At 48.1% G+C, this 16,493-nt stretch overlaps 1 protein-coding gene across 7 annotated transcripts in view; it reads right to left on the reverse strand.

The window, feature by feature from the left end:
* RAPGEF4 (Rap guanine nucleotide exchange factor 4) overlaps positions 1-16,493 on the reverse strand; it is a 225,534-nt gene that overhangs the window by 26,585 nt on the left and 182,456 nt on the right. For all 7 annotated transcript variants that reach the window (XM_006760619.2, XM_006760617.2, XM_015561981.1 and 4 more), the window contains 8 exons: positions 14,551-14,639; positions 13,790-13,820; positions 13,489-13,567; positions 11,952-12,098; positions 10,256-10,353; positions 5,017-5,142; positions 4,419-4,597; positions 1,373-1,463 (listed from right to left, as the gene is read on the reverse strand). In XM_006760619.2, the coding sequence (XP_006760682.1) occupies positions 1,373-1,463; positions 4,419-4,597; positions 5,017-5,142; positions 10,256-10,353; positions 11,952-12,098; positions 13,489-13,567; positions 13,790-13,820; positions 14,551-14,639 (840 nt within the window). The remainder of the gene's footprint in view (positions 1-1,372; positions 1,464-4,418; positions 4,598-5,016; positions 5,143-10,255; positions 10,354-11,951; positions 12,099-13,488; positions 13,568-13,789; positions 13,821-14,550; positions 14,640-16,493) is intronic.

The raw sequence follows: 16,493 nt of genomic DNA on the forward strand, positions 1-16,493 counted from the left end.
CCCGCCCCCCAACGAGCCTCCATTTTCCTCTTTAGGAGGAAAGGGGACTTCGACAGTGTTTCCCACATGCGACAGCCTTCATGCCTGGCTGCTGTCATGCAGGACCTACACGGGGCCTTCCCGGACCCCTAGGAGGCTTTATACTTCTTTGATCATCCCAACCAACTCATTTGCATTCGAGGGGCAGGAAACAGGTTGGGGAAATCTGAGGGGAACCCCTAGGTCTCCAGAGAGTCCCCTGGGCTCAGGACAAGGGAGCCTGCGCAGTGGCTTCGCTGCTCAGCTCCCCTGGCAGCACTAAGGCTGTCCTTCTGGGTGGAAGGGGACACAGCTGCGAGGCACGTGGGCCTTGCCAATGCCCTCATTCCTATATTCAGGGGATGAGCTGCTGTGTGCTGCATCTGCCTGGAATTTTAAGAGAAAACCAAGACCGAAGGACGTGTGAGGACCTGCCCTCTAAACTGTTTCCCTTGAAGAAAACAGTGTCAAAAGGGACACGGGGAAGGAAACCTTTCACGGAAACATTTAGAGATGCCATCAGCTGCCCGGAGCACCCATGCAAACCCCGTCTCTGTTATCTCCTTCTCGCCCTCTTTCTGTGTCCCACTTGCACGGAAATTTTATTTTTAGTAAGCGTCTATTTTTGTGTGCATGTCCTCTTGGAGCTTAGTCTTTCTTTGACTACATACCTCCTCCGTACACGAAAGGACAATACCTTTTCGATGCACACTCCGAGGCACATTTTGAGGACTTAGCTAATGAACAAAATGAAGATGTCCTCTAGCATAAATGATCAACTATCAATAAACCACTCATCACATTTGCGACCGAAGTTCACAACACACTTGCATAAATTTTGCCCCACACTGACTACTAGCCAACTGCTGTTCCTCCATCCACAGCCAGGTCTGCCAGCAGTTGGTACTCAGCGGGGCCAAACATTTGGCCTTCTGGCTAATTCTCCCAGAAGCAAAATGACTACTTAGAGGGGAGAAAAAAGGATCTTCTGTCTTCTCTTAATTATAGATAAGGTTTATTGCAAAAGGAATAACCAGACATCCCAGGGAACAATGGGATCTATGAGCAAGACCTTTGTTGTTGATTCCCACGACACCTGGGAACTAGACTTGGGCTTATTTACATTATATAGACCGAGAAGCTGAGAACCCCTCCGCACACTTCAGGACAATACCTTTTTCAGTCCACACTCTGCGGCAACTGGAAAAGGGAGACAGGTCACCTCCCTCAAAGTGTCCCACCTTTCCCATTGTTACCCGAGCGTGAGTGATATTTCTATACAGAAAGCTCACCGGTGAGCCTGTGTTTTTATTCTCCAGGCAAAAGTCACAGCTGGATCTCAGCTGAAGCTTACCTCCCACGTCAGTGCCAAGCGGCTCACAGCAACATTACTTAGGCCCATGACGATGGCAAAAAAGGAATTCAGATTTTTGTACTCCTTACAGCTGAAACACAAGAGGCACAGGCTTGAGTAAAATGCCGCTTTTGAGTGAGATAAACACATTAGAGTTTTTATTTGCTGATAGTCATTCATATTTGTCAAGACTCCTTTATGAGACCGGGCAATGATAGATTGAACGCACTGTGTAAGGTCCACGTGGGTGACCATGCTCTGCTGTTTGGTTTCTCACTGTAATTTTAGAAAAGTGATGGTTTGGGCTAAGTCCAGGTTTTGTTTTTGTTTTTAATATACTCTTATTGATTTCAGAGAGGAAGGGAGAGAGAGAGAAACATCAGTGACGAGAGAGAATCATTGATTGGCTGCCTCTGGCACGCCCCATACTGGGCATGTGCCCTCACTGGGAATCCAACTGTGACATCCTGGTTCATAGCTCGACGCTCAACCACTGAGCGATTCCGGCTGGGCTAAGTCCAGGTGTTGAGAAGGAATTTAAAGACACCTGCCCTAGGTGTCTCTGTTATCTCCCTCTCACCCTCTTTCTGTGTCCCACTGCCCTAGGGATGGTTATTTCCAAGCTATGACCCCAAAGCTTGCTGAAAGCCTCGTGGGACCCGAGGGAAGCATCTCAGATAGCCACGTTGATTTGGGGGAAGGGTTTGCACTTACTACAAAATGAGTTCTTCTTTCCCTTTTCAAGGAGGAGGTATGGAGTTGGGGTATTAATCCAAGTACCTGGGCTAAATATTGCCATGCTAATAAGTGTCTTTGGTCTTGCCCCACAATATTATTATTCCCCAATATATATTTAGAAAAGCTAATAGTGGGATAAGTATAGATTCAAAATGATCAGCTTCATTAACATCAATACAACACAGAGAAAATAGGTTATTATTATTTTTCTTGGTCAATTGCTTAGGTGTTTTTTTCTCAGCTTTAAAACTCCTTGAGTCGACAGGGATCATGGCAGGTATATTGGCCTTTTTTGATAGCTTAGAAGCATTTGCGGGGCAGCACTGTGATTTCCTGTTCTCTCTCCAGCTGCCAGAGGAGGTGCCCTGCTTGGGTAACAGTTTTGTAAATGGCGAATTAACTTGTAGCATTTGCTGCCCCTGTTCTTGCAGAGACGGTAACGAGGGGTTCTTCAATGGTCTGTGTGGAAATGGGAAGACATTTCGGAGACGCTGCAGTGTATCTGACCCCATCAGTGCAAAAGGGAGCAGGCCAGGGCTGAAGGCAGTGAGCACGATCCTGTGCACACTGCCTCTGTCCTGTCGATGTGGTCTTAAAAGAAAGCAGGCAGGATGCAGACTTGCCCTTCTGGTCACTACTCTGGTCACTGTTCGCAAGTGACTACCCCCCTAAGCAAGCCATGACATTTCTCTGTGCCTCAGTCTTATCACCTGCCAAAGGGGATGATGGCATTTGGACCCCCAAGTTCCCACAGCTCTGGGCGGGTCAAAGACCTTCAACAGGATATGCTGAGGGTTCTCTAAAAAAACACCGGACCACATATCGATGCCACTGGGCTTAGCCCTCAGCCTGCAGCTCTTGGTCGATGAACGTGTGCAATCTTCTCCTCAGGGCTGTGTAAGCAGTGCCACTGCAGGACGGCACGGATTCATAATGGTTCAGTAAGATAAGCCAATGAAAACCGCAGGTCCAATCCACTTCTCATTTACATAATCAGAAAGAGGAGAGACAAGAAAGGCAAAAATAGGTTTAAAAAAGTCCTGAGCTCTGAGAGGCTCTGCTGCGTCGCCCTGTAAAATCACGGAGCGGGGCCCCCACGGCTGCCCGGTCTCCCGCGTCTGCGTGCAGACTGCCGCTGGTCCCCTGGCCGCACTTGGCGCTGCCAGGCTGAGGGGAGGAAGAATGTGCTCCGTGCACCGGGAAGGCATACATTGTCACAGTTTCCATAATCATCTCCTCCCAAACACGTGAAGGCATTTGTCCTTTGCGACAAGGCTATTCAGGCTCCCAGGGTAAGTGGCTACACTCCGAACCAGAAATTCATAAGCAACCTTTTACCACATCTTTCTTCAAAAGGGAAGCTTTTCCCAATTAAGAGACACCAGCATTTGAATCCAGGGGATTTGGATATCCTGGGGAACCTTCAAATTTTTGGCAAAAAAACCCCCAAAAACAAAAAAAGGAAGCAGTTGGCAAGCCAATGTCAAGCAGCACTGACTTCTTTGTTTAGCCCCGGAAATCGGCCTCTGTATGGGACCTAAACTGCTTGGCTCAAGAAAATTGCCTGGCTGGGATCACTGTGCACCCCACCTTCCTGCACCCCCAGCTCCCTGCATTCAGAAAGGAAAGATGTCTCCCAGCCACAGGCCACATTTAGCATTTTATTTTTAGCACTGTGGTGATACCAAAAACATGGACGTAAACAGGAGGTTGTCAGGCCTATCTAAATAGCAGAAGATTAAATTCAGGTCAGGGAGAAATCTAACTGGCTCCTGCAGTAAATAAATTGTTTCCCATGAACTGCTCTTAAATAGAATATTTATAAGATGCTTGCTTTTTTCTGATGTTTTGTGGAGATGATTTTCATGTACCAGGTTAGCTCGCCGTTAGGCATTTTACCAATTTTATTCAGGCTGAGTTGGAAGTGCGTGTGCCCACTGCCCTCTACTGGTGAGAATGCGTCATGTTCGACACCGACTTCAAGGGCCTCCTGAAACCGAACTCTCCACAACAGAACTTTGCCGACACCGAAGGAGGCACAAAGTCGGAGTAGTTCAGAGCAAAAAGGGGTCACATTTCGGCCCCGGCATCAATGCGGTAAGATGTTAAGTCATATAAGGATGTCAAATATGACAAAAACAAGATGCAATTCATCTTTTACAAGAGGGCGATTATCCTTAAGCCCCGTGGTCGGTCCTGGTGCACAAGGAGACCCTATATCTTGCTTTTCTTTTTAAGGTGTAGACCGAGAGGACAACATAAAGACGCAGCCCCAACACTTTTCTCTTCCCACGCTAAGGATACTTACTGGGCTGCTATTTTAATAAATTTTTTTAAGAGCTGAACACGCTTGCTGGGCTGGGAACAAAGGCAGATCTCGGTGACAACCCAAAACTGAATTTCATTAAATCTCCTCAGAAACAAATCCAAGTTTGCGGTGGTCTTTTTAAAATTATGCCTTCCAAATGTGTGATAGATTAGCTCCAGCTAGAAGAGAAAGGAAAACAATGTCACTTCTTTGCTTTTCCATCAAAAACACCAGCGAGGCTTCTCTCTTTGTCGAGACAAATCAATGCTGGTCAGCGAATGTGGACGTAATCACTGACCAGGATTCCCTCTGTCCTCTGGGCCCGAAGGCCTTCCAAGAGGCTTGTGAAATATATTAACGGTCAACGAGGTGCTGTTGGCTTCATGTACTCGGGGACACGGAGCTTACTGTAAATCATACAGATTTTTCTTTAACACTCAAAGGCTTTATGGCAGGCTGTATTAATAAACTGAGTATTAAAACAGCGATCATGTGGTTTCCACATTGCAGCCCACATGAGCATCGGCAGCTGAGTGATGCCAGCAGCGGCCGCGGGAACGGCTGTGTACCTGCTAACGCTCTCAATCAAGCGGCTTACCTCATGCACGCAGTTGAAGAGCTCCCAATCATAAATTGTCATCTGGTATGCTAAATCTTTCGAGCTCATCAGTTCAAAAGTTCCCACTGTTCCGACAGTTGGGCCTTCCTGTTCTGGCAAGGGCGTCTATGAATAATCATGCAAAAATATATCAGCATCTCAAAACAGCCCCACGCTTACTGCTGACTGCTTTAAGGAGGGGAAAGGATTCGGGTAAGGCTTTCAGAACATCTTGAAACTGCTTTTACCCAGAGGGCAAAGAGGCCTTCACTCCCCATGCTCACTCGTTCCGGTACCCTCTCTCTACTCATCGCCCCTCTGATCAGTTTCACTTGCTGGGACACATGGACATTACAAGTCAGATCTAGAGCAGTCCTGCCTGGGCCTGGGAGCTCCCTGGAAACAATGCCTTTTCTCTGGTAACGATGTGAGAGGTTCCTGGAGGCTTTCCCCTCCTATTTCCCAGGGAAGCTGTTCCAACAGGCACGGCCGTCTAGCCACAGGGCTAGTTACCACCTACCCTGTCGGGGCTGGTGACTGTGGTTGAGTTGCCACAGCTCCAACTCTTACAGCATGTCGCCTGGGTTACAGGTGACGGGGCTCTGTGTGCTGCGGTGCATCCCCTCTCCGGGAGATGTTGTGCAAAGGACGGTTCTCACATGGGCCTGGTGGTTTGGGCAAGGTCTCAGAAACCCAAACTCCGCTATTCTCTGGAAGTCCCTCAGTCAGAACTTTCCATCCAACTTACTTATTTCCTTTTACTTCATGAGAAGTGATTTGCAGTCCTTTCCTTAGTAAAATAAACGATTCATATACATCGGAAACATGTATAAAATATTAATACCTATCCCTCTATGACATATGTACAAAGTTATACAAGTCATAGGACGTGAACAAGAATTTCCTTCATCTCATGTATGCCATATACAGATATTCAGTATTTAGACAGGAAGTACAACACTGTACAGGCTGTACCATCATCCCATCTTGCCTAACTTTTTTGGCGTATAGACTACAAACTGCTTTCTAACATTAAGAAATATTGTTTATTACTTCATGAGAAGTGATTTGCAGTCCTTTCCTTAGTAAAATAAACGATTCATATACATCGGAAACATGTATAAAATATTAATACCTATCCCTCTATGACATATGTACAAAGTTATACAAGTCATAGGACGTGAACAAGAATTTCCTTCATCTCATGTATACAGATATTCAGTATTTAGACTGGAAGTACAACACTGTACAGGCTGTACCATCATCATTACTGTCATCACCCCTAACTGTTGCACTCTATAAACTGCATTCTGGGACCTAAAGAAATGACATATTCAGGATGTGGGCGGTCCCTGCATTTGAAAGTTGGCATCTAAGAGAGGAGTGTGCCCTGACCAGCAAGTACCGCACCGCACATCAATAAAGAGTCAACTGCTGGCATTCATTTGCACGAATGCAGGGCAGACAGAGGCATCAACACACACCTGACTTCCAGATACACAGACAACCAGGTGGGAGAACGTGAATGGGCTTTGGGAGAGTTAGTGGGCACTTGGGATGAAGTATGGGCTGAAGAGGCTCTTGGAGAAAGGAGCCGGGCTTTGAAAGACGAAGCGGACAAACGTTGGGTGGGTGAGAACAGCGAGGATTTCCCTGAGCATCCGGGGTGGTCTGCTATAGCTTAACAGATGGCCAGAGCGGCACGGAGGTGGGGAAGCTGCCGTCAGCCTTGCTTGGCAGGAGCACAGAGCTCAGGGCCAACTTTTGGAAAGCCTTTGAGGACAGGATGAGGCGCTGGGGGTTTGTGATAGGCCAGGTTAGTGCCAGCTTCACAGAGTAACAGATTCTAAATCTACACCCCGCTCTGACTATAGACTTGGACTGATTCCCTAGCCTCCCGAATGTTGGTGGCCGGCTCTGGCAAGTTGAGATCACAGTGCCTAGTACCCAGGCATGTTGAGAGGACTGGATGGGAATAACTGAAGTGTAGCACGTAGCACAGTGCCTGGCACGGGGGCGGGGGGCCCTTATCCCGCCCCCCCGCCCATCAGTGCCCTTCCTAGATGCGTGGAGCACCGCAAAGGTGCAGGAGCAGGTGATCAGTGCCCCTGGATGCAAGAGGTGAATACGGTTGTTCCTGATTTGCTCTGTGCAGGGACAGAGGGCAGGGAAGACAGACAATGATGTCAAAGTTCTGAAACTTAGGCAGCCAGCCTGAAGCTGATGGGCAAGTAGCTTATGGAAGCAGGTAAGGAGGGTGGCTTCAGCAGGTAGGTGTTAGGTAGGAAAGCTGGGGAAGCTTATAGATGCTCGCTCGGTCTGAGGACACCTCTCGGGCTCAGACTGGCCCTGCATTTTCTCCCTTCCCCTCACAGTTGCAACTGTGACCACAGCCCCTCTGCTCCTCTGTAGAGCTGCCCTCCCACTCCATGCCACGGGTGTGCTCTCCTCAGGGGCCCACATCCCTGTCTCTTGCCCTTGAGGCTCCAGGGCTTCCCACAGAGGGGACAAATGAACCGAACAACTGCAGGGAAGATGCCAATATAAAGAAATAGGCAAAGTTCTTTTACTTGTGGATACGGGTCTATCATTCCTGCATCCCTTTTGAGAGAATAACAGAAAGCCCTGTTGAATCTTTACCTTTTTTTTCCCCCCAGTGGGCAGGGCTCACTGAGTGAGTCTCCTCCCTTTTGGGCCAAGGACAGGCTGACCCCATCCCTCCATGAAACTCCGATGTGAGCAGCCACAGGCTCCTCTGTGTAAGTGGGGAATGGACCTGCTGACCAATGGCATCTCCTCGGGCCACGGCCACGTGGGCAGCCCTGTGGAAACTTCCCACAGGAGAGGCACAGCGGGGCGTCTGCAGGGTCTGCGCTGCACACACAGACCCGGAAACTGCCTGCCCGGAGGTACAGCACGCCCAGACTCCTGCTCTGCTCTTTGTTGGGAGCTGGTGTCTTTGTTAGGCCTGGGTGGTGGAGATTGAGAGGATAGCGCTGTTCCCCTCCCACTTTCCAAATGAGGAAACTCAGACATAAAAAGGATGTGCTGATTGTCAGTGACAAAGAGATGGTGAAAGTAAGCTGCCATCCCAGCTTCCCTCACTCCTCGTGCTCCCACACACTGCGTGACTCGCTCTGGGTTCTCACTGGCCGCAATAAGTTCTCATTCCACGCTGGTGTCCCTCGTTACGTGGTGAGTTCCCAGAGCCACAACCATCTCCAATACCTGGAGTGACATAGTAGGCACTGAATAAACGTCGAAGGAACCAGTGAATGGATCCAAGAAGAACCAAACCACAGTATGGTGGGATCTTATAATAACTGGCTCTGAACTAATAGTGACGCTTTAACAAAATGTCAAGAGCATTTACAGCTCCAGCATCCATGCCCGTAACCAACTCGGGTAAATCGCTGGCACTCTGCTAATTCCAGACAACACAATTTAGCACCTCGATTTGTTCTGTTCTTGTCTGCTTGTGTTAGTCTCATAGTAACTGTCACAGGGATGCCAGTCTAGGGCCACACAGGAGCTAGCACAGCACCGAGCACAAAACAGACACTTCCTAAGTGCACGCCGGCGGCGCCCAGGCTTTGGCCAGCATTCTGGACTGCAGACTGGCCCCGTGCACCCCTGTTCCCAGAAGGACTGTCCGTAAAGAAATCTGTAGAAAGCTGGAGAAGGAGCTGCACGTCTTTGGTTTTGTGAGGCTGGTAAGGTCTGACCACTCCTTCGTCTGACGACATAACTTGCAGAAAAAGTTAAACAAGTTCACATCCCGGGTGCTTGTTGCAAAGTAAATTCCTTTCAATTGCTTAGGCCTTAAAATGGAAGACGAGCAAGGACTAAGAACTTGTAAGGCTGTGGGATGATGTGCAAATAAACAGAGGCTTACGAGTTAGTATCTGCCCCACAGGGAGCTGGAGACAATCCACGAGCTCCGTCTGGACAAGGCGGCCCTGCGCACTGTGGCCAGGAACCAGCTGGCAGGAGAGGCCTGAGGTCATGTGGCCAACTCATCCCGCAGCACCCCCAGCGGCGGCACCGAGTGGGCTTCTGACGGCTTTCATTCCCAGGCAAGGGCTGCATGACTCATTTACAACATTGCTGCTGCCTAGTCCCTCAATGGGAAATATTTATTTTTTAGAAAGCAGAGAATGGAGATGACTAAAAGACATATGAAGAGGATGGTGAGCAGACTCAGATCCTAATAGCGCTGGTGGTGGAGGAAAGGCCAGGGGGCTCATGGCCCAAGACCTAGGAGGGAGCAGTGAGAGGACTGAGGCTGTGTGGCTAAGTTCCTCTCCAGGTGAATTCAAGATACTGCAAAAATCCGCTGAGCTGTGCTAGAGTGTGCAAAATGGCTCTCCCCAACCCAGAACGCCAGAATTATGAGGAAAACAAGCTCTAAACGTCCAAGGAGGGAAATCTTGATTTACCTATAATATCTAGTTGGAAACTTGAAGGTATTCGTGCAGTGATGTAGTTAAATGCTCCCCCCAAATGCAATGCAGTTCACCTCTAGCCCCTGAATGTTCAAAGATGGAAAAACAAGTCCTCTATCCTCTGAACTGTACCAGGCTTTGTGAGCTATTCCCCCCCCCCACCCCACACACACACACAGGATTACTTTAACAGCTACTCATCTCCATGCCTAATTTTTATGGGATAAATAGAAATGCACTCTACCACCTGCATAAGAGAGAGTAGGCTCCCCAGTCATTAGCACGGACTAACTAATCCCGTATTCACCGGGAGCTCTGTGTGGCTGGGAACCAGGTCTCGGAAATGTGGGGAAGACTGTTCAGTCCCTGGTGTTTCCTATACGGGACAGACACTTTGGGGAACGGTAATTTTCATAGGCTGGAGAGGGCTTTGCCAAAGTATGATGAATCAGAATAGCTTGTCTTAAAATTATTTTTATCCTGTTCTAATTATTCATATTTTAATATTAATAATTAATTTGGGAATATTTCAAGGAGGTTAATTACTACAGAGTTCTGAAAGCTGCACTACACCCCAATAGTGGTGCTACTTGGCTCATTCCACAAAGGAAAACCTAAAGCTCAGGGCATCTCAAATGAACACCCGGGGCCCCCCCAATAATCCGCGGGAAAGGAAAGACACCAGGTAGCCTTCGAGATGTTTTTAGCAACTAGGTTCGGCATGACTGCCCAGTGAAGCTGCAGACAAGTTTTTCTGATTGCGGACGCTGCTCCGAGGGGCCACCCACACCTACCAGTGAATCGAATTGCTCTCGCGGGCAAGCAAACAGGCGTCCATTAATGGTGAGCGTCGTAAATACTGAAACATCATTAGGTTTGAGCACCACCTTTTCTGTGAACATAAAAAGCATGAGATTGCCTATTAAGTGCATCTGAGATTTGCTGCACTGCCCTAATCACACCAACAAATTGCCAGCTTGGTGAATTGCCGGGACACGCAGAGCGACTGCATAAAATTCAGCGCTGAAGGGGCCGCTGAATAAAAAGGCCACAGCGCTCACACGGGCACTTGGCACTCAGGATGCCATCAGAAAGAACCAAAAAAACAGCCTGCAAATACCTGAGGGTCAGCTCGCCCGGTTCTGTGCTGCAGGTCTAATCACATACAAAGCCACACTTGCTCTTTATATGACAAGTCATCTTTCCGGGTGGGAATCACACCCAGGCTTTGGAGATGGAAAGATCACTTTTAGAAAACGTAGGCGGAGGGTTCTGAGACCCCATAGGACTTTAGATGCAAAGTTTATTATTATTTTTCACTTATTTCTAAATTCAGAGGACAATTGCATTACCTGCATTAAGCCTTCTATATTTTAAAATTAATTCATTAGTTTATTTAGAATTTACTACATGCTGGACACTACTCTAGGCAATGAGGAAACAGAAGGGAACGATGCAGAAAAAAAAAAATCCTAGTTCAGAAAGAGCTGACATCATAGTGAGGAGGCAGTGACCAAGACACCTGTATTATCAGAGAGTGAGAAGTGGAGAAAGGAATGCAGCAGGGAGGAGGCTAGGGAGCATGTACAAGGGGGAAAGGTACAATTTCAGAAAGGGAATCGAGCAAAGGAAGGGGTCCTCAGGGAGCCACTGCCATCTGGGTGAAGCTGAGGAAGTGAGGGACCGACCAGGACAGCTGTGGGGAGAATGCACAGAGGGTGGGTGAGGGCGGGCCTCCTGGGCCCTGGGCTACTGGGACAGAAGTGGGAGGAGAAACGTTGGGAGAGTCCACCTTGCACTTCAAAATTCTACACCAGGCATCATTTGTCTTCAAACGTGGCAGAAATGGCTCCCCTGATCCTGAAAGATTCCCCAAATGGCTGTCAAATCATTGCTGGATAAGGAACCTTACCGCTCCTTCCTCCTGGCTCTCCTGGCCACATGTGCTGTACTCACAGACACACTGAGTGGCCAGCAAATATATGATGAATGACATTTCAGGAAAGCAGAGAATGATTAAGTAATCCCATAGGGAAAACACTCCTCCTGTGGTTTGATGACTTAGGTTCCAGAGCTACCTCATGAGGAGAGGCACCATCGTCAGCCGAGAAGAACTAGCCTGTGACCAGCTCCAACTTCAGACTTTAGCGTGTCATGCCAGATGCTCTCTTAGAGCCCATGTTTCTCAGAGCTCCAAGGCCTTGAGCATTTTTTCTTTAGGGTTTGTATGGAAAGAGCTCCAGGCTGACATCCACCCAGAGCCCTCAGTCCAGCTGCCTCAGCTCGATCACTTCCCTCTTTCTGCTGTAGAGCGGGCACTGACCCAGCTCACTGCTAACCATGTGACCTCCGTTAGTCACGGCAGGACACACAGCACCAACTTGTCCCTTTAGATCAACGTGGAAGGGCCACACTCACTCCTGGTGGGGTTTCTGTTTGGCTGGGATATCCCATTTCGCGGAAGCTCTAAGTACTAAGTGAGACTGTTACCTCCTCCGGAGCTCATCTTGACGATGATCAGGCCTTCCCCGGAGCCCAGCTTGTCTGCAACTGCGCTGATGACTTCCCTCACTGAGGCGGCCACCGGCACCCGAATGGTTGTGTAGGTGTGGTCCATGCAATAGACCTTAAACAGAACTGTTAGGAAGGCAGCAGCAATGTGGTCAATCAGTCTTAGCAGTTCTTAAGAAAACCATAAGCTATGCAAAATGCTAAGACATCCTCCAAAATTTGCATCATCTTGCCTTCTTACTCTTATATTTATTTGGGTTCATCTACACCTATGCCTGTCCCCTTCTAAAATTTACCCTTAGCAGTGCTCTAAGAATAAGTGCATGGCCTCCAATTAAAAAATAACAATAGCCCGGTAGGTGTGGCTCAGTGGTTGAGCATAAACCTATCAACCAGGAGGTCATGGTTCAATTCCTGGTCAGGGGACATGCCTGGATTGCAGGCTCAATCCCCAGTAGGGTGTGTGCAGGAAGCAGCCGATCAATGATTCTCTCTTATCATTGATGTTTCTATTTCTCCCTCTCCCTTCCTCTCTGAAATCAATAAAAAAAATATTTAAAAAACAAAACAAAACAACATCAACAGATTATTTGTGAAAACCCACAAACAGATCATGGGGGAAAATGAGAAGCAAGGTTCAGTCAATTTTCTGGGTCTGCCCCTATCTGGGAGCCTTTCTTTTCTCACAATACGGGGAGTGCTGTGTTACAGGCTGATGACCAGGTTACTGCTGCCTGGTGTGGCCGTGTGGGCCAACAGTGACACCTCTGCAAACAGGAGCGCTTCTGCCCGAGGAGTAAACACAGGCTGCCGGTCCTGCTCTCTTGGTCACTGGTTTGTGTACTTCGGGGCCGGACCACATGGCTCGGGTGGCCTTTAGGTCAGCAGATACGTGTGTGGCACCCACAGGCTCACCTCTGAACACACAAATCCTGGAAGCAGTTCTAGCTACTGTAATGCTTGGGTTTAGAAGCAACTCCTAAATTCCAAGGTTCATTTGTGAGTTAAAATAAAATAAAAAAATTGGTCATTGATATTTGTTTGATTTTTTGTTTTGTTTTTTGGAAAAAATCTTAAACCAAATAGTAATGGCCATTCTCTGCACCTCCCTGGTGGCTGCTCAGGAGGCTGTGCTCGGGGCCAGGGCCTCCCCTGGGGCAGGAGCCCTGCTCCGCAAATGACCCTGGCCCCCCGCCTCTGCTGGGCGTCTGCAAAGTGCCACCTACTTTCCTGCTGGCTCTTCCCAGAGGTGGGCAACCTTGACACCTGGGCCCTGAGGTGAGCTTTCTTCCCTCCCAGGACAGGTGTCAGCGAGAGAGGCAGAGTGAGGAAGTGTGGATGAGCACCTCAGCTCTGGGTACAGCGTTCAAGAATATAAAATAATCAGAATGCAAAAAGGCACCCCAAGCAACCCATTTGAAGTACAAAAGCTATCCCACAGGTCCACGGTGATGATTCCCAGGGGAAGATTTCATTCGAATAATCCAAACAATTCTGAGCTGGGAGAGAATCTCACCTTCGTCAGAGCCACGGATAGGCTGGCGCTTCTGGGCTCTCTCATCGCTTGTGTTGAAATGTTGCAAAAGAACTTTGTGCTGCAAAAACAACATCAGTAACTGCCTTAAAGGGAGAGCAACTGCTGCACATTTGCAACTCAAAGGAAACACACCTGAGAAGCAGTCAGAGTCCAGAAATGAAGAAAACATAGTTTGCATTGATGAAAACATCACTTTTATGCGTAGCAATATAACATGTCTGGAGAACTGTCATTTCACAGGGCACAGACAATTAGAGAATCCTAATCCATCGCCACTTACCTTCTTTTGTGGGTTCTTTGCATCTTCTGAACTACGAGAAACAGAGAGAGCACATTATTTAATACCGTTGGCACTATTATCTGAAGTTGCTCCACTTGTATATGACTTTAATCTTATGTTAGAAAATGAAATCACAGCATCCCTTCAGGAGGCGGTCTGAGCCTCCTCATCTTAAAATGAAGAGACCAAAGCCGGGAGGACCCAGCAAAGAGATCAGCGCTTGCCACAGGCAGATCCCTAATGGAACTGATGTGAAAAGCCCGGGTATCTAGCTCTCAAAGTCTACCTAGCAGCATAAACTCTCTGCAATATTTAATCCGTGGCTCAGGAACAGCATGGGAAAACCTATGTTTTCACTGAGAGGACACCAATATCAACGGTCTGGCAGTAGAAAGTGAATTTTCCCCTCAAACTTCCTTTCGATGCCGCTCAGCATTTTATGACTGCATTCGCTGCTCTCAACCACAGGGACCCAAGTTTACTGAATTGGACGCCCCAAAGAAGGATCGTTTCCTTCCCAGGCTTCCTCGTAGCGGCTTCCCAGCCTAGGAGGCAGCAGAGCAGCATCTCAGTGCCTTGATCCCTCTGGCCTCATCGCAGCACCCACACCCGAGGCCCAGTCTGCTCAAATCAGGACACTGCATGGCCATTGAAAAACCAGCCTTCGCCTTGTGGGAGCAAAGGACTTTGTGGCTGATGTTTTGATTGTGAGCGGGCACTGCCGTGACGGAAGCACACCCCAAAGCCAAGCCCTTCCTTACATCTGCTTGACAATCCTCTCCAGCTCAGGCAGCTGCTCCTTGAGGGCGGCGATCATCCGGGCATCATCTGACACAGACACATAAAACTCCTGTAATTGGCAAAGGTCACAGGCTTTTAACAACAATCGATAAGGCACGCAGTTCTGTAAAGAGCAATGAAGACGTGTCCCTGTGTCACCTGCTTCAATAGCCTCTCCAGGTCAGGGTTTCATGGGCCCGAGACAAAAAAGGAAAGTTAAAATAAGCCGGAAGTCAAAATTTCAAGTGGGAAAAAAAAATTTGGAGATAGAGGTGGCAGTTGTAGAACACTGTGCATGTCATTAATGCCACTGAATTATACACTTAAAGGTGGTTACAATGGCAAATTTTATGTTGGCTATATTTTACCACAAAGAATTAATTGCAAATGGGTTGTTTATATGAAAGGCAATGCAATGCAATGCTTTGACATGAATAATTTTATAGTCTTTCTCCTCAATATTTTTTCAGGGGGATTTTAATATTGATTTTGATATTATCTTAGTATTTGTTGGTTTATTTAATATTCACCACTAGCTGTAGTTAATTGTCGGTGGTAAAAATGCAGGCAGGGCCTTCAGCACTGTGCTAAGTTTACGTCGAGTCTGTGGCACCACCTCAGGTCTCTTTGCTGAGGTGCTGGGAACGGTCCTGACCCCCGAGCAGCGGCGGCAGAAGCAGCTGTGCCCCGCTTTGCTCAGGGGCAGTGGCCTTCACGACAGAAGACGGGAGCTGGGGCTGGGCCAGCTTACCCGCCAGGTGGGCCTTTAGTCCATGGGGAGAGGCCGCAAGTCAAGTCATGATGCCAAGCTACTATTATTCCTTTACATTTTCAAAACACTTCATCTCCCAGCTTTAAAGGACTCTGAGGTCCACCCCTCCTCCTGTCTCACCTGTCTCGGCCTGACAAATGATATGATCAAAAGGAAGATAAGGGATATGTTTCTTTTGGATAATTCATTCTTGAACAGATAGACTGATAAAGTTTGAAATAGAAGCCGCATTGTGTTTTGCCTGCATAGAAGCGAGGCTCTTATCTAGGCTTTGAGGACAGAGTGAGTCATCGAGGAGTAAATGCCAGCCAGGGTCAATGCTGAATGTGGGCCGGGAGCCCTGGGAAAGAAAAGGGAAGTTCAGCTTCAAGGCAGTGTTTACAAGATAAATCATGTCTCTTCCAAGCCACCTCAGGGTCCCAGGAATCCTATATAATAAAAGGCTAATATGCACATCTACCAAATGGCGGACTGACCGGTTGCTATAACGTGCAGTGACCACCAGGGGGCAGATGCTCAATGCAGGAACTGCCCCCCTGGTGGTCAGTGCGCTCCCACAGGGGGAGCACCACTCGGCCAGAAGCCCTGCGGTGGGCTCAGGGCTGGTGAGAGCAGCGGCAGTAGCGGGAGCCTCTCCCACCTTCACATTAGTCAGACATCCCCCCAGGGCTCCTGGACTGTGAGAGGGCACAGGCTGGGTTGAGGGACCCCTTCCCCCCCACCAGTGCACTAATTTCATGCACCAGGCCTCTAGTTCCTCAATAAAATTATCTGCTTCCCTCCACTTGAAAATCTTCCATTTGATCTAGTAATCCCGTGTCCAGGAATGTAACCAAGAATAGACCTACATGCATAAAGATGTTCACTACACTATTATCCTTGGAAGGTGAAAATGGAAATGATGTAAATATTCAACAATATGGGAACAAATAAATATATCTGTGGCAGAGCTACTCAAAGGTCATTAGAAAGACTCCACTGACTGACGTGGGAAAATCCATACATGAAGTTAAGTGAAAAAAGCAGACTGTAAAATGATGGGCACTCTGTGCTTACAACCATGCAAAATATACAAAGAAAAAGAGACTTGACATTTAGGAGAACCAAGATGGCGGCATAGGTTAACGCCGGAGTTTGCTGCCTCGACCAACT

This window comes from Myotis davidii, unplaced genomic scaffold (assembly GCF_000327345.1).
Source record: "Myotis davidii unplaced genomic scaffold, ASM32734v1 scaffold370, whole genome shotgun sequence".
Taxonomy (NCBI): domain Eukaryota; kingdom Metazoa; phylum Chordata; class Mammalia; order Chiroptera; family Vespertilionidae; genus Myotis; species Myotis davidii.